We start from the raw sequence: 23798 nt of genomic DNA, 5'->3' as shown, positions 1-23798 counted from the left end.
AACATTGCATTCTGTATTAAAGTAACACCAGTAGGGAATTTTGAAGTAAGCGTCAGAGGGAGGTCTGTAGCTCAGAGGCAAACACTTTGCATACAGATTGTCCCAATTCATCTCCAAGTAAGACACCCTGAGCTACTGCAAGCCAGTGTATGCAGCAGGGCTCAGGAACCTCCGGCCCATCAGCTTAATTAGGCCTGGCACGGGTCCCAATTTGGCCTGCAAAAATTTCCTGCAAACAACATTCACTTGCCTCACATCTGACGTGTGAGGCAGCTACAGGTGCAGCTCCAAAGGGAAGACTGGTAGAGTTGGGCAAATCTGTCCATTTCTGTTTCTCTCATTTTTCCAATGTTCAAGTTCACTTCTCCACTGTTTCATATCAGTTGCTTTTTTTAAAAAAAGAAATTCCTAAAATTCATCAGAATCCAAGTGCAAAGTTTTTCTAATATAAACCTTTTTACCTAATGTACAATTTTGCAAGATGCATTTCCCTAATACTTACTATGTTCCCTAGTACAATGCATTTGGTGTGTTTTCGTGAATGCAGGCTTATGCACACACTGCACCTTATTTGTGTTTTTGTGCACATTACTTGGCTGGAGAAGTGTATTTGCAAAATTCAGTGAAATGCAAATTTGACAGGATGTCTTTCATTTCGCATATTGTTTTAAAAAAGAGCTAACTAGGTAGATTCACCTTTAAATACAAACAGAATCAAATTTCTGCCCCATTCCTAGCTTAACGTCAGCTCCCAGGTGTTCTGTTGCAAGTTTATCAGAGCTGATAGGAAGCCCTGCTTGGGATCAGCCACACTAGGGAGTTTCTCCACCCTGGTGTAGTTGGGGGGGGGGGGGAGCTTGCCATCAGCACTGTTCCATCCTAGAGGAAGCTCCTTTTTAGGGAAGTCATAGAATCGTAGATTTGGAAAGGACCACGAGAGTCATCTAATGCAGCTCTTGGCAATGCAGGAATCTTTTGCCCAGTGTAGGGATCAAACCTGAGCCCCTTTATACATTTGCAGGCAGTTTTGATTCACATTGTGTCTGGAAACAGGTGATTGACAGGTGGGTGGCATTGCCCACCTGTCAAATTTGCCTAGGCCATCGTGGCATATTTTACGCACGCACGCACGCGTGCATGCACGCACGCACGCACACACAGAAATATATGGATCAATGATATTTGAATTGACATAAGGCAGCTTCCTATCTACAATAATTTTAAAATATCCTTAAACTTTCTTTAAAAATGTATATACAAAGAGGGTTTTATTTTTCATAATAGCTGGGGGAAAGTAAGAACGTACATACGTAGCTGGTTTACACAGAGCTTGTTTCCATTCATCCATTATTTGGGGGTCTTGCGTTCTGCCTCAATATATTTTGGAGAATCCTAAGGACAACTTCCAGTTGATCAGGTGTCATTTTTAAGATCTGTTCTTGATTGTTAAGCATCTCCGTTATTGAACCCGCTTGATTTCTTGGAGTCTCGACAGCAGAGAGATAGGATCTGGGTGAATCTTTGGTTATGAGAGTCGTAGAACTTGGAGCAGGAGTTGGCCTTCCCTGGCTGGAGCTGCCCTCCGGGACTCTTCCTAAATCAAGAAGAGCTCTTTCTACGGCTTTTTCAAGATGCCTGTAAGCTTCCATGTCGATATCATCTGGGCCCGCAATGTTCTGAATATCAAAATGAAAGCAAAGAGTTGTTTTATGTATGTGTATAATAATTATGACAAACTTCACTGTAAGACAACGTGAGCTGCCTCCCACTCATTTCCCCTTCTCCTCCTCTTCTCTACCGATAAATTGGCTGATTTAGAGGGGGCGCAGGAGAAAGGAGAGAAGGCGGAAGTCCCATTAGGCAAGCAGAAGTCCTGTTGACAATGCTGGATTACAACCCAAAGTTTTCATTCATCAGCGCTCAGTGGTTGGCTTATCGAACAATCAAATTTGCACTGTTCTCTGTCTCTTTGCATGCCTAAGCCTTACTTTATTTCATTTAACAAATTCATGCCGCTGTTAATATGTGGGTCAGGTTAGTATCTGTTGTCAGCTAAATACTAGTGGTTGCTGTTCTATTTCCCTCCCCATATTAGCAATTGGCTGAAGGTGCTGTGACCGATACGCCAAACATTCTAAGCACTCGGATGGCAATGCATAGGTGCAAGTTCTTGGTTTGCCTAAAAGGTAAAGGTAAAGGGACCCCTGACCATTAGGTCCAGTTGTAGACAACTCTGGGGTTGCAGGGTTCATCTTGCTTTATTGGCCAAGGGAGCCGGCGTACAGCTTCCGGGTCATGTGGCCAGCATGACTAAGCCGCTTCTGGCGAACCAGAGCAGCGCACGGAAATGCCGTTTACCTTCCCGCCGGAGCGGTACCTATTTATACTTGCACTTTGATGTGCTTTTGAACTGCTAGGTTGGCAGGAGCAGGGACCGAGCAATGGGAGCTCACCCCATCGCGGGGATTTGAACAACCCACCTTCTGATCAGCAAGTCCTAGGCTCTGTGGTTTAACCCACAGCGCCACCCGCGTCCCTTCTTGGTTTGCCTAGGGAAACCCTAAACAGGTTCTAAAGCAGGTGGGGGGGGGGGAGACCTGTGACCTGCAGGCCAAACTTGATGTCATACAGGACATTGGGCATGGAGCAGGTAAATGTGGGTCTTCAAGGAACCATCAGGAGCTTAAAGTGAGCTCTCAACTTTTGCTGGAAGAAGGTGAGCTCCCAATCACCCAGAAGCCAATGAACAGTGGGACCATGCTCTGCCCACGGAGGGGGAAGTGGATTTTATTTCATGGCAAAAACTTCTCCCTCCCAGGCCTATTCCTTGAAGCCCCCTGACATCGCAGGTGGAAAAAAGATGGAAAGGGGAAGCATAGGGAAGCTCACAAAGGATTCCCAACACTCTGTGCTTCTTTCCACCTCTGACATTCAAGGTGGAAAGGAGAATGAGGAGGCTTGCAAAGTATAGGGGTGGAAACGCCCCTTGTGCTGTGGTTCCCAGTCTTGAAACCTTGCCCCTTCCAATTGTGATCTCATACTGACATTGTGCGACTGATGGGTGGGTCGCCCCATCCAAGTTGGCCCTTGGGCAGATAGAGGTTCTCCACATTTCCTGGAGACGGAGACCTAGATGCTGTTGGCAGGGGATTGCAATGCCTGTAGGGATGCTGGTATGGCTGGGAACTGGAGTTGGAAGGGAGGTCAAAACATGCAGAACATGCAGAGGCAAGATGATGTGTATTGCTTTTGTGGCATCTTGTGTTTTACTGCATCTGTGCATATTGCTGTAAAGGTAAAGGGACCCCTGACCATTAGGTCCAGTCGTGGCCGACTCTGGGGTTGTGGCGCTCATCTCGCTTTATTGGCCGAGGGAGCCGACGTACAGCTTCCGAGTCATGTGGCCAGCATGACTAAGCCGCTTCTGGCAAAACCAGAGCAGCGCACGGAAACACCGTTTACCTTCCTGCCGGAGCGGTACCTATTTATCTACTTGCACTTTGATATGCTTTCGAACTGCTAGGTTGGCAGGAGCAGGGACCGAACAACGGGAGCTCACCCCATCGCAGGGATTCGAACAGCCAACCTTCTGATTGGCAAGTCCTAGGCTCTGTGGTTTAACCCACAGCGCCACCCACGTCCCTTTTATTTACATACTGCTGTACACCACCTCAATTTTGTAAGTGGATGGCTTATACATATTGTTGCAAACAAAGGAATAACATTTAAGGAACAAACGCCGTGTGCTGAGAAGCAGTAAAAAAGAAGAGAAAGTATGGTGCTAAGGGTAACGTGGGGCCAAGGATGTGTATGTACTCTGTGTCAGGTTTAGAAGGGCAGAAATGGCGAAGCTTCACATTACAGTGGTACCTCTGGTTACATACTTAATTCGTTCCAGAGGTCCATTCTTAACCTGAAACTGTTCTTAACCTGCAGCACCACTTTAGCTAATGGGGCCTCCCACTGCTGCTGTGTGATTTCTGTTCTCATCCTGAAGCAAAGTACTTAACCCGAGGTACTATTTCTGGGTTAGTGGAGTCTGTAACCTGAAGTGTATGTAACCCGAGGTACCACTGTACACTGCTTTGCTTTGTGTGGTGCTATTCTGATACAGCAACTGATCAGGACTGCAACCGCTGTGCGGGGAAAGGGTTTACGGCTTTCTCGCACATGCTGTGGTCCTGATGAAAATCCTCTTCCGATAAGTTCCTACTGACAGCTTCCATCCCAGGCCAAATAGCAGGGGCTTTTTGTGTGCAGGGTGGGGTAGGGACTTTTATCAGGACTGGCAAGGGAGAGAAGGGTTAGAAAACTCTCCCCACCCCAACTGCTACTCCTGAAAAGCAGTACAGTCTCTGAAAACAATCATTTACATGGCCCAAGGATCAATCCTTAGTGCAATCAGCAGGCTGGCTGTGTAAGCAACCAGTAAGCACTGGGTTCACAGGGCTCATGGGTGTAGTCAAATCACCTGTCATTAAAGTCTTTAATACAGGAGCCCCTGTTTTGAAGTCTGTTTTTCCAAGATGTTGAGCTTTGATTTTAATTTGCAACGCTAGTTCCATGGCTCTGATTTGCTCTGTTTGGAAAAAATAAATGCATTAAAGCATATATTGTCCTAGATATGCTGCCTTCAGAAATAATATTTGTGGTCTTCAAGTATAGAGTCAATAACGTTCTTACCAATGTGCTTCCTTTTGTACGCCCAGGAGCTGGTATTTTAGTTGTGGATGATTTTTCCGAAATATTTTTGGAATGGTTTTGTAGATGTGGGTCAGACAGGACAGCAGTCTTGGTGAGTGATTTTTTGGGCTTAACCTCCGTATCTCGCTTCTTCTCAGATTTCTGCTTCAAGCTTTCCCTTCGCGTACCGCTGGGGGATGCTGTTGCTTTGGAATCCTTCCTGTTTTCGGTGGCGCTCAATTTTGGAGAAACTGATGGGTGCCTTTTGGATTTTTCTTTTAAAATCTCCTTAGAGGTGCTTCCAGTAGGCACCCTGTCTCTCCTGGTTTGTGTACTTGTTGATGCTTGCTGGTGTGACCCACTATCCTTCTTTATGTCAGATTTCTTCCTTTTTGCCTTCTGGTGGTGTTTAACTGCTGGCTTTGCATCTTCCTCAGATTCTGAATGCAAAAAGAGAAATGTCTGAGGGTTCACCGGAAAGGGAGGCTTGGAAATAAAACTGGTGGGCTTGTGGCAGAAATAATTTTTCGCTTCACTTTGGATGCCAATATCACGCGCACTCAAAAAAGATGTGGCAAATGGTTCAGAGATTCTCTTCGAAGTTTCCTCAGGTGACCTGCTTTTTAATCCTACATCAAATGTTGTTCTCGTTATATTTGGTATGATCAGATTATCATTGTGCTTCGGCAACCTGTGACTTTCTTTTTTATGTTTCACTTTTTTGGGCTGACCCATCGTCTGAGTTTCTTGGCTCCTTGTTTCTACTTCCAAAAGACTTGTTACAGAGAGGTCTACAGCTTCTCTTTCTATTTTGTGTTTTTCACCCGCTGTTGGAATTTTATGAAGACTTTCCTTTGAAGGAACTTTTCCTCTCTCAGATACATCTGTCTTACTAACTCTCTGACTTTCCTCAACATCTGGCAGAGATATAGTACGGCATTCATCCTTTATCTCAACTTCTTGGCTTATCCCAGTTTCAGAACTGTTTTGTATGGGAAGATCCTCAAAGCTTTTCTCTAAAACTGATGTTAAACCTTGTACTTCTGAATCCGAAAGTTTGTCTCGGTGGCCTTCGTTTAGAAGTCTGCTCAAGAGAGACTTTAGATTTTGTAGTTCTTCCTCCGAAAACCTGTCGTGCAGGCTTTGAGTATCTAGTTGTGTACTTTGCTCATCTGAGCCTTCCTCACTCTTTGCTAGTTTTTCCACTACTGGAAACAAGTTTCCAAGTATTCTCTTTAACTCACTCTCTGTGATCATTCCTATTTTTGAAAGTCTGTCTGAAAGATGGTCTTGAATCTTTTTGTTCAATGCATTCTTTAGGTTGGCAATTTCGTTTTCTGAAAGCACTTCAAAGAGATTTTGAATACTTTCATTTACCGCCAATGTCTCTTTAGTAAGGCCCTCGCTAGAATCCTGCCATTCTTGCAGCGCAGCTTTCTCTGGTGTAACACTGTCATCTCCTTTCACAGCCAAGGACAACTTCCGGCACACTGTTTTCAAGTCTTCTCCCTTTAATCCAGCCGCTGAAAGTTGATCTTTAAAGTGATCTCGGTGTTCTTTGCTTAAAAGTGATTTCAAACTTCTTATTTCTGCTTTTAAAATTTTTTCTAGGAGAGCATCATGAATGGAAAGTCGCTGCTTAATGTTATCTGTGTCTGTGTTCACAGGTAACATTACTCTAATGATTTCCAGTGACTGTTTAGAGGGTTCTTTTCTTAAGTCTGGCTTCGCATTTGTTTGTTCGACTGAACTACTGTCAGTTTTAGGATATGAAGCAGCCTCTCTATCGCCATCTATTTTGCTTTCAGATAAACCTGTCCCTGTAGCTACTAACTCGCTTTCTTTACTACTTTCTTTACTAGTTTCCTTACTACTTTCTTTACTATGCTGTACGGATTCAGCTTTGATAGTGGTTCTTGATGGATGCTCACTTAGTGATTTTAGTGTTGTGATTTCAGTTTGTGACATGCTTTCCCTGGATAAGCTTTTCTTCCTCTTGAGCAAATCAGCAGTAATTGGAAAAGAAACTATCTGGTCTTTTTCAGGTAGATCTGTATCTGTGATTATCCCCTCTTCACACAATTTGTCTATAAGATGAGCCTGCAAATTTTGACTTACAGCAGCTGCCAGTTTTGTTACATCTGGTTCTGCAACCTTCTCTCCAGACATCTTTCTTTCCTCAGGCAGACATTTATTATCCCCTGGCAAACTGCTATCCTCCAGCGTTTCAGACAGCTTTGCTTCTGAGAGTCCCTCTGCAACTATGTTTTCAAGGTTTTTGCTTAAAATCGACGACACGGCTACGACTTTTACAAGTTTTTCAGCAAGCACATCTTCTAGAGACTTCTCAAAGGAAATCTCAACCTGTTTTATTTCTGCTTGTTCTACTAGTTTATCTTCTGGTGTCTTTTCAGAAGAACCCGATGTGACAGCGTGTGGTTCCGATGCCTTTTCATCCTGCATGCCACGTTTTTGATCCTCCTCTTCTAAATCCATTTTTCTTTCTATAAGCCTTAGTATAGAAAGCTCCCCACTGCTCTTGATTAATTTAGTGTCCAGACTACTCGCCAGTTTTGTCAATGACATCCCATCAGGTGGATCTTGGTCTTCTCGTTCTTTGTAAGCATCAGATGGGTACGTTTTTTCTAAAGGGCCGACATCTCCTTTGCCAAAAATAGGTGGCGGAGGCTGTACTTTACTGACACTTCTCAAGAATGGTTCAAACTTGTTTCCACTAAAAACCGCTTCCTGGAACTGTAATTTTAAAAAGGGAGAGAGAGCATAATTATGAAATTTTGAAAGCTGCAAGATGAACAGACGAGTTATGGAGGGTTTTGGAAATTCCTCTGCAGTTGGGTACTGTGCTCATCTCCCTCCCCCCCTTGGGATCAGGTTTTTTAACAAGAGGCTTTCAAATGAATAAAATTTATTGGTCAGATGTTTATGATAATACAACAAAACGAAGAGCATAAATAGGAAAAATGCATATAAACAATATATTAGTAATACAGTATATATCCCACCAGTATAAACATTATTTCTAATTTCTGAAGTCAGGGAATAAAGGAGACAGGTTATATTTTCAGCTGGGAAGTCATATGCATGCTAGCAGATAAGACCAGAGGCTGTTGGATGGAGAATGGCAGCTGCACAAGTGCTATACTATGATGATGTTATATCTGGGAGAAGCTGCAGTCAAACATAACTATGTATGGCTGCTAGTTAGAGCATGAAGGGGTTAAGACCACAGAGTTAGATACCTAGACTCAGCTAGATCATGCCTTCTCTTTCTGTTGTAACCTACAAAGAAGGATGTCTTTAAGCTTTGCTCCAAGCTTACAAGCACGTGTTTGAAGCTATCTCTGTATTTTCTACCCAATACTTTTTACCCGCATTGTTCTTGCTGCTGCATGGAATAACGCATAAATCAGACCTTGGGAATTTGTAAGTAAAGCATTCAAACTTACTAAGGGTGTGGTCTGTTCACTGCCAGAGGGCGGAAAGACAAGAGTGCTTTGCTAGCGAACTAAATGGGATATGCAAAAGGTTTAACAGCCTACATTCCTAACTGCTTGACTTTGTGAGTTTAAACTCTGCTACTGAGGGCTTTCTCTTGCTGGAGAGTGATTTAGCCCCATGTTTTGAATCCAGGCACCCAGCTGATTCTTTTGCTATTTACCCCACATGTGTGGGTCACAGGAATTCACGTTTCCTCCCACAGTATTGGTGACACAAACCAGTCCTGATCAGTGCTGACATCATCTGCTCGTACTGCTGAATGTCCAACAGCCACCATCCCCAGGCACAAGACAATGGCCAGCCGCAGCACTAAGCTAATAGGCTGTGCACAGAAAAATGAGTTTAGAAGGTGTATGTGAAGGTATTTCTACTGCACAGTGTTATTGCATGTTTACTCAGAACTAGTTCTTTGTGAATTCAATAGGATGTACGTTCAAAGGTGTGCACATAAAATTGCAGTATGGCCGTCTGGGCTGGTGGCAAGCAAACTGTGCTTAAGGAAGTCTGCTTGCTAGTTTTGCATGTACAACCAAGTCAAAGTTAAAACAAACCTAGGTTCATAAGACAATAACAAACCATGGCTTCAGACTGTAGTTTCTTGGCAGTAAACAACCAGAGTTGAAGCCAGTGGGCAGGGTTCAGGCCATCACACAAACCATGGTTTAATAAACCATAGTTTAACAAACCATGGCTTTGTGTGCAAACCAGGCCTCTTTTAGTCCCAGTCGGAACTGATTGTTTTCCACACAGAAACAGAATTAGCCTGGGAGGTGGAGGTGGGAAGGGGAAATGTAAACCCCTTTCCCCAAAGGGTCTCTAAGTAGGTGGTTTTCCCCAAACTACACCCATCTGCCCCTGTCATATGTGAAGTAAGGTGAGGGGCAGGTGGAGACACACCTGTCAGTGCACAATTGGGAGCCTTAATGAGGAGGTTTGTTCCTTGTGCCTAACCCAGAGGTCAGCAACCTTTTTCAGCCGGGGGCCGGTCCACTGTCCCTCAGACCATGTGGTGGGCCGGACTATATTTTGAAAATAAATAAATAAATGAACAAATTCCTATGCCCCACAAATACGTAACCCAGAGATGCATTTTAAATAAAAACACTGGCTACTCTTGTAAAAACAACAGGCAGGCCCCACAAATAACCCAGAGATGCATTTTAAATAAAAGGACACATTCTACTCATGTAAAAACATGCTGATTCCTAGACCGACCGCGGGCTGGATTGAGAAGGCGATTGGGCTGCATCCAGCCCCCGGGCCTTAGGTTGCCTAAAAAGGTAAAGGGATCCCTGACCATTAGGTCCAGTCGTGACCGACTCTGGGGTTGCGCGCTCATCTCGCTCTATAGGCCGAGGGAGCCGGCGTTTGTCCGCAGACAGCTTCTGGGTCATGTGGCCAGCATGACTAAGCCGCTTCTGGCGAACCAGAGCAGCACACGGAAACACTGTTTATCTTCCTATTTATCTACTTGCACTTTGATGTGCTTTCGAACTGCTAGGTTGGCAGGAGCAGGGACCACAGCGCCACCCGCATCCCTTTAGGTTGCCTACCCCAGACCTAATAGCTGACCTGTGGTGAGAGCAAGCTCTCTGTGATCAGTTGAACTACTCAGCTGAGTTCCCCATGAGAAATGTCATATCCAGCCAAACCTTGAAGGGGCTTTGCCAAGAAAAAGGTAGGGGAAAGGTAGAAATCAGGACTGTAGATCAGAATGCTGAAAGTCATAAACAAGCCTCTTCTCCACCAAACAAAATTAACTAAAGGAATTAGCAATGTGGCAATAGCAAGAGACTCCAGTGCTCAAAGACCACCCATAAATATATACCCACCCCAATCTACCTGTTCTCTTTTAAAGCAGAAAAACCAGGGCTGTAATAACCAAGGAGGAGGAAGAGAAAGTGACAAGTGTGTCAGCACAAAACATTTTCCAAATGAACCCAAAGTGTCTTTTAAAGAGGTACTAACTATCCCTTGCAAGTGGATATATAAGCAGATGCAGGGAATGATAGGAAGCCAGATTGTACCAACTCCTCGTGCTGTTTTCTGCAACAGATCACGAACTAATGAGGTAGATAAGAAACCTTGCATGATGCTACACATCACCAAATTCACTTAACTGTATTATATGCTATCGGAGCAGTGCTTAACGAGTTATTCCTTACCATAGATTTCCAAGGCAATTGCTGTACTGGTTCAACAACTGAATCTAGGATGGATCAGCAAGAAAAATAAAATATTAAAGAGCAACAAATGGAAGAGCAACACATTTTTAGTTGTGAAATCTGGTATTTAATTTTACTTAGTATAAATTAATAATGCACAACACTCCCCAGCAAAATAGACCAAATCATTTGAGTAATGAGTTATTTTGTCATGGAATTCAGTAAAGACACTGTCACTTCCATAAATGACCACAGAGAGCAGAGTGGGATAATAATAATAATAATAATAATAATAATGGGGCACATATTAGTGAAAATAATGTAAAAAACAGGGAAAATAGAAACATTTAAGGGAAATATGCTTAGTAAAAATGTGTATATTAGAAATTCTCACTGAAATGCTAATGAGTTCTAATGCGGACTAAAAAAAATCTGCAAAATGATGTTGAAAGCTGAATTTAGGATTAGAAGAATGAGAAACTGAGAGAAGTCTAGATTAACAGATATGCTCATCCCTAGCCCTTGGCCAGCATAGCCAATGGCCAGGGTAATGGGATATGTAGTTCAACACAAGGTAGAGGACACAATTATGACTACCTCTATATGAGGAAATTATGTATTGTTGGGAAACTGTGCATGTGCAGCTACTCACACAGAGTCAATTAAGGTTTGGCAGACAGCCAGAAGGTAATCGGAAGGAGTAAGTCTGCCTGGTGATAACAGAGGCATGGAGACAGCTCCATGATTGGTCAAGCTCTCTCAAGGGAGTGATAATTAATGACCTACTAACTGGAGTGTGTTAGTTGAGTGTTCAGAGTTCTGTGTGTCAGTGTAGGAGTTGTGAGTTGTGTCAGAGAGTGCTAGCAAAAGATCCGTGTTCTGTTCCTGTAAATAGTCCACTGTATATAATAAACACCTAACTACAAGTTCCTGGTTCCTGCTTCGTCTATCCTGTCTGCAGCCAAGTTGCCAATTGCTTCCGTGGATTCTGCGTTTACTCTGCTAGGTCTGGCTAAGGTCCTGCAACTAGTTGGAAAGTTGCGAAACACCAAACAGGTTTTGCCAATATGTATAACTGCAATATATTTTGGCCTCCGACTAAGGCAACCCCTTTCTTTTTCAAGGAGCAACTTCTAAACACTTTACAGCAGTTAGCGCACAAACATCCAATCTCTCTACTTTGGCTTGATAGCAAAGGCAAGACTGCCAACTTGCTATTCTCTTCCAATACCCCTGTAGAATTTCCTATATATGCTTTCTGTATAATTAGTCCTGTCCTGAGAGTTCCCTGATTATCAGTTTCTTCTTACTACAGATGTATCTATAAAAGAATCCTGCAATTCTGCATAGTCTTATGGAAACGGCTTTTCTGCCTCTAATGGTTCCTGATCCAAAGAATGCGAGATCAGCAATCCTACCTCTGGGAAAGAAAGACAGGTGGAGAAATGGAAATATAGGCTGTGTTTGCATGTAACATTAAATAATGGATTAGCTCAGTGGTTCTCGAAGGTGTGGTACGGTTAGGATGGCAACTGTAGCAGGAACATTCAAGGATAATCAAAGAAACATTTAAATATTTCAGTGTCCATTCCAATCCAGATTGCTTATCAGAATCAAGCACTGCTAAGAGTCATTTCTTTTTGCTTTCAAATGTATTTCTTATCAATAAAAAATGGTGTGGAGCAAGCAAATTTTTGTTCTGTAAGTGTGGCCCAAAGAAAAAAGTTTGAGAACCACTGGATTAGCCCTATACTGATGAGCCTCAATAAGTCTGAGGAAAGTGCTAGTAGTAGTAGTAGTAGTAGTAGTTATATTTATTTATATCCTGCCCATCTGGCTGGTTGGGTTTCCCCAGCCACTAGTCTTAAGTGCTGCTCTCGCATGGTCAGGGAAAATATTTCTGCCAAGTTTAGTTTCACTTTTGAAGAGTCTTATTAGCCGGGTGCCATGTTTAAACAAGGAATCCTCATTTAAAGCAAACTACCATATTTTTTGCTCTATAAGACTCACTTTTCCCCTCCCAAAAAGTAAGGAGAAATGTGTGTGCGTCTTATGGGCGAATACAGGCTGCGCAGTTATCCCAGAAGCCAGAACAGCAAGAGGGATCTCTACGCAGCGATCCCTCTTGCTGTTCTGGCTTCTGAGATTCAGAATATTATTTTTTCTTGTTTTCCTCCTCCAAAAACTAGGTGCGTCTTATGGTCTTATAGAGCAAAAAATACGGTAATCATTGTAATAAGCCACATTCATAACCCATGCTTTGAAAAGTACAGTAGGTAGCAAACTTAAGTATAAGTTACTCACTGGCATTGCAGTGCTCTCAGGTTGGGTGCTGGCTCAAAGCGCAGGATGAAGGCAGGAGGAACACTTTAGGAAGTAGACTGTTCTCATGATGCAGTTCGCTCCTGCCTTTGTCAACAGCAGTGGTGGACTTAACATCTAGGGGGCCCTGAAGTTTGAACTGTCATGGAGTTCAACCAGCAACGAGGTTTGGGTAACCACTGTTATCTTATTCAGTGGGACTGTTCCATGAGACCACCACACCTCTACAACATCTGTGCTACTGACTCTCAAACTTTGGGATTGTTGAAATATATACAACAAAAGACCCACTAGACCCACATTTTTTAAGCAATGTGGAATGTAGTTCTCTAGAATTAAGCTTCATTAATTCATAATGGAACCACCCTGGGTTGATAGTCACATTCACCAGAGCTCCCTTGTACTTTTCTCCTCAGCCTAGTGTTAGTTTATTTGTTAATCTTTTTCTTTTTCTTGCCAGAAGTTGTTCCTTGGGGGACAAAGCTTCATGCTTTGCTCAGAGTTGTTGAGGTGTGCCCACCAGACAACCATTGAGTTTTTTGCGTAAATATGGTCATAGAGACAACACACAGTATACATATTTAACAAAAGCTTGTTGGCTTCCTATAGGCGATATTCTTTCTGTTTCTTGAACCCAAGCACCAGGCCAAGCGAGGTTTTAAAAGTAGGTTGTGAACGTGTGAAAAGCCTTTTTTTCCCTTTTGGTCCTTGGCATATCATGTTTTGCTTTATTTTATATAGAACCCAACCACCTGGAAGCTGATGATTACTATTCGAAAAGTTATGTCAATTTACCTGATGGTCTAGGAGGTGCCACAAACTGAGGTGAGACACTCACAGAAACTTCAGACTTAGGCTGTGATTCCTTTGTAATTTCAGAGGGGATACATCAAGAAGGAAAAAAAGATAGTTATTCACTCTTATAAATCACAGTAACAGTAAGAACGCAAAATGAGTGTGCAAAAGAACGCCTGCTGGCAGAGTGCAGCTAGGTAGAACATCACCGTGCAAAGTCGGTCAGAATGGAGCAAATTCCCATTTTCACAGGCTCAAAAGGTTCTACTTTAACAAATCGTCCTGCCAATTGGACATTTTGCTGTTTGGAAAGTGACTGGGAAATTCACTGCAAAGGGTGGGATGAATGGGTGGTTAACAGGAAGACACGTAAACAACCGCAAGTAAATTGGGATGAATGCTCATTGTCAATTTCTGACCTGTTTATTGAGCATTTATCCTGATTTGTTTGCAGGGAGGCTAGACAATGTTGTGTCAAAGCAAGTGCTGCCCACATTTTCCAGTTACTTTCCTGTCAATTTCCTTACTGCAAAAAGTATGATCTTTGTGGGGATGTGGGCTTTGTTGCTCAAGACACCCCAAATACACAACCAGAATTTGCACTGGTATGTGACTTAAAAAGCCTGAAAGCGTCTACAGTCTAATCACCACTTACGTAGGTATTCTGCAAGCAAATCCAGATGAATACCAACAAACAGATTGTCTGGAGGATCCCTTGGCGTACAGCATATTTACAGTAAAAGTCTGATGTGGATCATCATTACAGTTGCTACCCTTGACCCCACTGTAAGAACGCATCTATTAATTATATGCTATGGCTTCAAAAGAGCAAGAATGGTAACCTCAAAGCTCCAAACAGCTTGCCCATTAGAGAAGGAGAAAGCTGAATAACCCACATTATCCCCTGGGGAGGGAAAAGTGAAACAATACGTTACATATCACCATCAGCTACCTGTATTGGTACTGGCAGATATTCTTTAATAGGTGTTTTTTTGACTATGACAGGTATTTCCTCTTCTGTCACTTTCTTCTCAGGACTTAAAGAAGCAAGGCTTTCTGAATCCCTAGCGTCAGAAGTTTTTGCTGCACTTCCAACGGAACTTGACAGAGAGGTTTCAGACGCAGGATGAAGTCTTTCTCTTACAACTATGTCTTTCATATTCTCTCCATCTGAAGAGTCAGGATGAACTTGTTCTCTTACAACCATGTCTTTCATGTTCTCTCCATCTGAAGATACTGGAGAACTCATAGGGTTAGGGGTTACAGTCAGCGCTGGGACAGGTGGGGTTGTTTCAGCAGGTTGAGGAATCTGTTCTGATGAAAATAAGTTTCTGCGGGATGGCACAGGTCCAGAAGGTCGTGATGAGAGATTAGACAGTTGACTTGTCCATTTCTGCAAATAACAATAATCATCACCAACACTAGTGTACTAAAATGTAGTCTTTTTATAACTACTGGTCTTAATTTCAATGAAATACAGTGGTACATCGGGTTACATATGCTTCAGGTTACATACGCTTCAGGTTACAGACTCTGCTAACCCAGAAATAGTGCTTCAGGTTAAGAACTTTGCTTCAGGATGAGAACAGAAATCGTGCTCCGGCGGCGCAGCAGCAGCGGGAGGCCCCATTAGCTAAAGTGGTGCTTCAGGTTAAGAACAGTTTCAGGTTAAGTACGGACCTCCGGAACGAATTAAGTACTTAACCCGAGGTACCACTGTATACACTGCTTGGGGTATATGGCTCATACCTCTGGAAGGGGACACATTGTGCTCCTTCATGGGTGGTATATCCCCCTTTGGTCCCCACCCTGCACTCAGTTCTCACCTGTGGCCCCTACAAGCAGTCAGCATGCAAAATCAGCCACATCCTGCAAACGGCTTCGACTGGCCGGCTAAACTAAGTGAGGGGAGCCAATGGGTCTCCTGCATGCGAATACAGGGTCTGGCAGATTGAGTGTACAAGACCAATAGTGAGTCCAATGGGCAAGTCTTGCTCTCCCGGCTTCAGCAAAAGGAACCTGAAGCCTTCGGAGCACAGCGCGAGTTCCCGCTGCGCTCCAAAGGCTTCAGGCGGCTATCCGACCCCTCTCGCTCTCCAAGCTTCAGCGAAAGCAACGCGTAGCCTCCGGAGCGCGGAGGGAGCGCTCCCTCTGCGCTTTGGAGGCTTCGTGTTGCTACCGCTGAAGCCAAGGAGCCTGCATTCGCTGCATAGGACGCACACATATTTCCCCTGAATTTTTAGAGGGGAAAAAGTGCGTCCTATAGAGCGAAAAATACGGTAATTTTGCCAAAGTGGACAGACAGTGGGGCAAATAACGTGGTTTTGGGTGGAAGACAAAACGCAGTAGAACAGAAACAGCGCGGCATGCAGTAAACACAGGGAAGGACAGAAAGCAGTGCCTTCTGACACCCCTAGCTTTTGCACACCCATCTCTCCATCCATTAAAGCATTATTGCCCATTCCAGCCAGACAAAAGCAGTCAAGCAGGGCTGTTGAGAGGTGTGGTCTGGGGCAATGGGCACTGAGAGTTCTGAGGACCAGAGAGAGATGCATTTAGCCCCACATACACTATAGTCCTGTACATATAAGGCCCTGCACATATACTATAGTTTCTAAAATATGTGGGAGTGTGATTGACAGTAACCTCTTTAGCTGTAAGGGTACCACAGTGGTGTAATTTTATGAAGCAATCTATCAATAACACACACCTTCATGTCTTCTCCGGCGAATGAGCTCACGTTTTCATGAGACATTACCTCTGAAGCTGCAGGTGGTGGGAGAAATTTTTAGAAAGTTATATTGTAAGATACTAAAAAAGGAAATACTAGTTGCATAGCAAGACCACCAAGTTCCCTATGCTGGATAAATGCTTTATGGATCTTTTTTTAATGCAAATGCACATTACGGTTATGCACCATGAACTCATAAGTGCATTGAGGTTCATAGGCATCCTCTTAAAAAGCAGTCCCTTTTCAGTGTTCAAACACTCCATGCTGTCACCTTGAGTGACAATATGGTAATCAATTGGTCAGGACTTCCGGGGAGGAACTTGGTGGACTGAACGTCTTCTGTCAGCAGCCATGGGGCAATTCTTCCCCCTCCCCCATTTTCACACAAGGTAATATTGAACGTTGGAACTTTTGCAAATACCAGTGCAGTGGTACATCGGGTTATATACGCTTCAGGTTACATTCGCTTCAGGTTACAGACTCCGCTAACCCAGAAATAATACCTCGGGTTAAGAACTTTGCTTCAGGAAGAGAACAGAAATCGTGCTCCGGCGGCGCGGCAGCAGCGGGAGGACCCATTAGCTAAAGTGGTGCTTCAGGTTAAGAACATTTTCAGGTTAAGAACGGACCTCTGGAACGAATTAAGTACTTAACCCGAGGTACCACTGTATATGCTGCACTGTAAAGGTTAGAAAATTAACCCACTGGCCCTTCTAGTCTCCGCTCAAGATGAACAGGAAAATATTTGAGTGTTCACTAAACCTGAGGAGGTATAAACCGTAGATGCTTGAGGGCGTTGTATTTTCCCAACAGCTTCCTTGAAGCGAGACACCTGATAGGGAGGGGAGAGGAGTTAGAAATAGGCATACAGTCCTTGCAAGTACAGACCATTCTCCTTCCTGTGATAATTAGCATTGGGACTGGAATTCTGCCTTGTTTCCAAGATTGCCACTTAACAGCCTTAACAATTAAATCCAATTGTGATTTGTCGTGCCGGATAAAAAGAGTAAAGGGACTCCTGACCATTAGGTCCAGTCATGACCAACTCTGGGGTTGCGGCGCTGATCTCACTTTATTGGCCGAGGGAGCCAGCGTACAGCTTCCGGGTCATGTGGCCAGCAGGACTAAGCCGCTTCTGGCGAACCAGAGCAGCGCATGGAAACACCGTTTACCTTCCTGCTGGAGCGGTACCTATTTATCTACTTGCACTTTGACGTGCTTTCGATCTGCTAGGTTGGCAGGAGCAGGGACCGAGCGGAAGCTATAAAAATGCAATGGGAAAGGGAAGTAGCACTTTGGAGGAGACTCTTAATTAGGGTGGCCAACTGCAGAAGATGACTGGGCTCCTGTACTGTTAACAGGGGATTTCTGGAGGCCTACATGTGGCAGGGCTGTTCTATAACTACCAACCTTCTTCCCCAACCTTATACTGCCTATAACATTAGTGTCTCGCATCGAATATAAAGATTCTATGAAAGGAAAACAGAGACACTGCATGTTCTTTTGTAACTCAAGAAAACCTTTAATACTAAAAAAAAAAAAAAGCTCCACTTCCCATTTCTGCAGCCTGCAATTGCTTTTGGGTTTCGTAATAAATAATAATTCTTCCCCTTTGTACAAAAATGAAAAATAAACAACTGCCTTTCCCATGAGGTTTTGCCCCTAGTCAGTCACACATTATTTGTCTTTCTTTGAAAAGGAAATTACCTTTGTTTGGCCTGGTTTTACTTTTGGTCCCTTTTTTAAGATCAGTTGATCTAAATAATCTGCCTTTTCATGCCATGTTTTTAGATTCCGATATTCAGTTTTCAGTTTCTCCAGTCTAAAGAGCAAGGGGTGGGTGGGAATTAGTTTAATAGTACTGAAATATCCAATATGCATATTTCTTTGCCATCAGCTAACAAAAAAAAAAAAAAAGACATTACATGTTTATACAATCCATGGTGAAGTTAAACTGAAATACAGTGGTGCCTCGCAAGACGAAATTAATTCGTTCCGCAAGTCTCTTCGTCTTGCGGTTTTTTCGTCTTGCGATGCACAGTTTCCCATAGGAATGCATTGAAAATCAATTAATGCGTTCCTAGGGAAACCGCCTTCAGACCAGGTCCGGGGACAGTCTGAAGGCTGGGGGGGGGGGACAAGGGCTTTTCTTCCCACCCCCAGCATTTTAAAAAACCCCGGGACAGCGGAGGACTTCTCCGCTGTCCGGGCGATCTTAAAATGCTGGCGGGCGGCATTTTAAAATGGCCCGGGACAGCGGAGGACTTCTCCGCTGTCCGGGGTGATTTAAAAGCCCCTGGGAAGGCAGGCAGGGGGGACAAAGACTTTTGCCCCCCGCCAGCCTTCAGAAGGTGTCCCCTGCCCCCCGCCCGGCTTCGGAGCACCGGGAGAAGCGATCTCCCCGCAGCGCCTTGCTTCAAAAGAGGTCCGGGGGCAGCGGGGAAGAAGCGCTGCGCTTCCCGCTGCCCCCGGACCTCTTTTGAAGCAAGGGGCGGTGGGGAGAAGCGATCTCCCCGCAGCCCCTTGCTTCAAAAGAGGTCCGGGAGGCAGCGGGAAGCGCTTCCCGCTGTCCCCGGACCTGGGGCTGCGGGGAGAAGATCGCTTCTCCCCGCCGCCCCTTGCTTCAAAAGAGAAGACCCGCTGTCCCCGGGGCAAGCTTCGTTTTGCGAAGCAAGCCCATAGGGAAATTCGTCTTGCGAGGCAACTCGAAAACGAAAAAACCTTTCGTTTTGCGAGTTTTTCGTCTCGCAAGGCATTCGTCTTGTGGGGTACCACTGTAGCTGAAACTAAGCCCCCTTTAACTCTACTGCAACTACCAGTTCACTTCACAATCTTGCAATAAGCTATTACCTGGAGGGAAAGTAGACCAATACTACTGAGGTTATTGGAACAGATCTATTTGAAAGCCAATTTTTTGGTTGCTCTTACTTAACTGCTTATAGATAAGGCGGCTGATAATTTACAACACAATCCTAACCACGTCTAAATCCTACTGGATTTAATGGGGTTTGCTTCCGGGGCTTGGCTTGCAGCCTCAGATTAACTGTCCTGTAGTATTTTCCAACTATGATAATAGATGAAAACATTAGAGGATGTTATTAACAACTAAACCTAACATGTATAAAATAAAGACTGTAATCAATAATGTCAGATCAGCGGCGTAGCGTGGGTTGTCAGCACCCGGGGCAAGGCAAGTAACCCCTAACCTGCCAGCTTCTTCTTGCTGCTGCCTGGTCTGGTCTGGTGTGGTTCTCTCCCACGCTCAGCGCTGCGCTGGGCGGCCGCTGCACTGTCCCTCCCCCAGATAGTCCCTCTCTCTCTCTCCGCACCGCACGCCTGGCACCCACCCCCTCCACAGTGGGCGGCGACCCAGCGGCTCAGATCAGATTCGCACAGCCAGCACTGCAATGAGAGATAGTGAGCCAGGTAGGGGCAGAGAGCTGCGAGTGCAAGCGCCCCCCCAGATGTTGCGCCCGGCCTCCCCTGCACCCCGCACGCTACGCCACTGTGTCAGATCAGAAATCCCAGCCACCGCCAGTCACTTTTCCATGAAAGTATCTGGAACCGTATCAATTGAATTTCAAATGCCTTGCTTCGGTACAGAAACTGCACAGGCTGCCCAAAAAGGATGACCTAAGTGCAAGCTTATTAATTCTCCTAGGCCTCTTGGCTGCCTTTGACCATGGTTTGCTTCTGAACAGGGTTCAGCTTCTAGGATGGCAGCGCCCATACCAAGATCGTTCCACTTCTGCATGGAGGGCTATTTCCAGAATGTAGTGCTGAGGGACCACTTATTTCACTCATTATAATGCACATCAATCTCTGACTTTTGTCTTCTGGGTTTCTGGGGGTTTTCCTGTTGTTATTCTGTCTCTCACAGCTGCAATAAACCTACCATTAAAATTATGGACTGGTCATTTCTTTGTCAGAGGGCGAACGGGCAAATTTAGCAAGGGATCAAATATTCCCTCCCCCTCACTGTATAACAAATGTTAGATACATTAATATATACTTTTAAAAAAAACCTGTTGCCTACGTCCTTGCCTTTCTCGGGGTGGCTGAAGCAAAGCCTCCTGAAGGCTTTTGTAGTGCTCTGAAGGTTTTGGTTTCTCCAGATGAATCTTTGCCACTGAAACATTCAAGTCTGGAGATAAGAATGCAGGGTAATCCAGGCGCAGTGGCTTGATGGCATTGCTGGGGGGAGAGAAAAGAAAAACTAAGGCATTCAAATGTTGCCTATGGAGATGATCACAATGGAAAGATTCTCCCCCTTCACCCTGCCACATGGGCTGCTACTCTGATGGTCACCCTTGTTGCTGAAGTCCCCTATATATTTGCAAGAAAAATAAGTTTCCAATATGATTTTGATTCAGAAGTAAAAAAAGTTAAGGAAAAGGGAAGGTTATTTGAGTTTATATATACACCCTTTTTGTTTCAGCGAAGGAGCATATTAGGGTTCATGCTAAGGTGAGCTTTGGAGCAGACAAGAAGATTTTTTTTTGTCTGGGTGCTATGCAATTTGCAGAGATCATGGATGTGTGGCTGAATCTATGCAATTCTCAACAGTCTGGGTACAGCATGGCTCATGGAGAGAAGGAAGCAGTCGCTCCTTTGACACTACCAGATTTGTAGAGGTCTGATGTCTCATGACTGCATGTTAAAGTTAGACATTTCTTTGCTGATGAACAAAACTTTATCCATTAAGCGCCACTGCCAAATGCTGAAACAGGAAGCCAGGTAAGGACTTTTCATAGAAGGTTTCTTTCACTGGACACAAGTGGGGAGTCTTGTGTGAAATATAAAACCTTGTAGCATCCTTGGGATGTGGCTATTCTCTCAGCCACCAATTGGAACCATATAAACCAGAACTTATACACAGTCCATCTGTTTATTGAGTATTCATCCTGATTTGTTAGCACAAAGTCTGTGAGGAGCCTAGACAACAACAGCTTTTTACTGAGCAGTCATTTTGATTTGTCTGTAGTGAGGTTATATGACATTGCATCTAGCAAATGTTATCCTCACTTTCCACTACATTTATCCTTATCACTAAGTTGGATTTTGGGGAGAAGGTTTGCTTCCCACAGTCTCCACTGCAAAGTTCCATGTCCAAGTGCCCCCCCCAAGCTTTCCCTGTGAAAACCCTCTCTTTAAAGCTGAATCGGAGCAAACAACAATCCATGGAAAACCCAAATCACTGTTTGCTCCAATCCAGTTTTAAAGAGCAGGGAGCAGCTCTTGTGGGGAAAGCTCTGGGGCATAAAGAAAAACGCAGCGCTTGCACACAGGGTTTTAAAGTGTGGGCCTGTCCCTGGAAAGAGCAGGGCAAAAGGTAAAGGTGCACAAGCCCTTTGCTGATACACCACTCAAAAATAGCAACAGCCTGGAAGCGCCCATGGAAAAGTCTCTGAAGCTTGGCTGCTGCACACCGTGCTGTAACTTACGGGCTTAAATTGTTTTGCGAAGGCAGCGGGGGTGAGCTAAGGGCAGCATTTGGCAATGGGCAGTGGGCTTGCACTTACATGCACTGTCCCCCTTCACTCTTTCACACACAGATACAGACACACAGCAGCCAGAGGTAAGAGAGGGGAGGGAGCTGGGAAAAAGAAAAGTGGGGCACAGGGGAAGCCTCTGCGGGCAAAATACACCAGCAGCCTTGCCCCACCTGTGGAGCAGATTATCCTGGTTTGGTGTAGTAATCTGGTAGTTTTCAGATGTAAGGTAAGTGTTCTAGAGTTAAGATTTTATGATAGACAAAGCCAGAATACACCAGAAATTTTCGTGGCAACATTCAGGTAAACCCTTGTTTCACATAGACTTTGGGGTTGCCTAGTGCTGCTAGGGTTTCACACAAGAACTGCACCCTCCTAAGTCTTCACATATACCTAATGAAAGGAGAGTGTGTGAGACAGAATATTTATTGTGCTGTATCTGACCAAGTCATTCTCAAAGTAGATCCACTGATTTCAATGTATGACTTAGCTGGATACATCCCATTGGAATCCCATAATTTGAAATGGGAACTCATTTCCACCGTAAGATGTAAACAGACCCTCATATCTGCATACATCTAAAACCCTATGGGTGATATCCAGCTAAGTAATGTTCAAAGTAGGCACATTGAAATCAGTGGTCTTAAATCAATGGGTCTACTCTGAGTACGGCTAACATTAGATATCACCATGTGGGTCCGATTCTAAAACATATGACTGACTGTATGCATAGCATTATAAAACAGAGTCCATTACATATTGAAACAAATCTAGTTAGATGTCAAGAATTGTTGCCTTATTTTGTCCTTTCTGTCTTCTGGAGGGGGAACCCGCAGAAACATGGAATATGCCACAGCCTTTGCAGGATCCGCACCTGGCAGTTTTAGCTGCAAAACAAAGCCATTTATGGCAATCAATAAGGATGAATGCTGAGATAGCTAATAAAACATAGCATAAAGTGGTACTTCAGATTATGTTCCATGACCTCCAATAGTCTCTCTACCCCCTGATTATGCATGGGAGACAGGCAAAGTTTCTATAGCTACTCATTGTCAGAAGTATTCTTGCAATTCTGTTCCTACTCACAGGGAGCTGTTATGGAATTGTAGACCCTTTTCATGGGTTATTATCTGGCTGTCTCTATGAGAGACAGAAATAATGGCAAGCGGGGAAGAGTAGACGTAGACTTCAACAGAGGCTTGAAAGGAGCTGAAAGTTCTGTCTCAAAAAGCAAGAGTGGCATCCAGATAGGGGCTTAAATGGCAAACATGTCACTGAGATATTGCAACAGGGTAAATGGCAAACTGGGTGGATTAAACTAAAAACCTTATCGTATTTCCTCCAGAAAGGGTCAACCCAGATTAAATGGACTGTCATTTTTATGTCAATGGCGTCGTATAGATGCTGCAAAAGACATGCATGCATGAGGACCACTGACTTCTCAATAAATATATATCGGCTGTACCCCAAATGCCATCATTCATCCATCCAGTCTTGGCGTGATTAGCTCATTAGAGAAAGTAATCACCCCCCCTTTAAGTGTCTGTGTACACTATTCATTTTGCTTTTCCAGTTTGTGACTAGTTGGGAGTGAATTAGTCCCACCTTGATAGGACCTTTTATGGTTGAAAAACAAGCCTCATTTTCATCTCTGTTCTGTACAATAAAATTATACTGCACTGCCAGGTCTCCTCGCCTCATTTTGTAATACACAATCAGAAGTTTGTTTAAAATAAGCAAACAAACAACTTGGGCAGTTTAGGTTAGAAAACATTTTTAAGAGGCAGAATGTTGGATAGCATAGACCGGATGGTGCTTCCTGAATTCACTCATTAATATGAGACTGAGAAGGAATCTTCCCTAGGATGTCTACTGAACCATTTGGAACTGTTTAAGGAATGGCAATCTTTAGCATGGTGAATCTCGTTTGCTCACTCTCTGCCTATAAAACACTACAAATAATATTCTGTGAGTTGACCTGTGGGCTGGAAAGTAATTTACACTACATGGGAGGGCTGCTAGGCTTCATGATATTCTGGTCCCTTTCAGCTTTGTGATTCAAATTCAAATCATCTACTTCAGCAAAGAGAG

The 23798-nt window shown here is 44.1% G+C and overlaps 1 protein-coding gene across 1 annotated transcript in view; it reads right to left on the bottom strand.

Moving 5' to 3' along the window:
- Nucleotides 1–1251: 1251 nt before the first annotated feature.
- C2CD6 (C2 calcium dependent domain containing 6) overlaps nt 1252–23798 on the bottom strand; it is a 39178-nt gene continuing 16631 nt past the window's right edge. Inside the window, exons 8-17 of the mRNA XM_082236035.1 lie at nt 22485–22594; nt 20260–20409; nt 17923–18037; nt 16978–17047; nt 16195–16250; nt 14437–14877; nt 13485–13554; nt 10368–10411; nt 4684–7437; nt 1252–1676 (exon numbers count right to left, since the gene is read on the bottom strand). Of these exons, the coding sequence (XP_082092161.1) occupies nt 1341–1676; nt 4684–7437; nt 10368–10411; nt 13485–13554; nt 14437–14877; nt 16195–16250; nt 16978–17047; nt 17923–18037; nt 20260–20409; nt 22485–22594 (4146 nt within the window). The 3' untranslated portion in view covers nt 1252–1340. The remainder of the gene's footprint in view (nt 1677–4683; nt 7438–10367; nt 10412–13484; nt 13555–14436; nt 14878–16194; nt 16251–16977; nt 17048–17922; nt 18038–20259; nt 20410–22484; nt 22595–23798) is intronic.

This window comes from Podarcis vaucheri, assembly GCF_965113315.1.
Source record: "Podarcis vaucheri genome assembly, chromosome: 1".
NCBI classification, from domain to species: Eukaryota; Metazoa; Chordata; class Lepidosauria; order Squamata; family Lacertidae; genus Podarcis; species Podarcis vaucheri.
The sequence above is the reverse complement of the archived record's forward strand: the minus strand, read 5'-3'. Positions and strand labels throughout refer to the sequence as shown.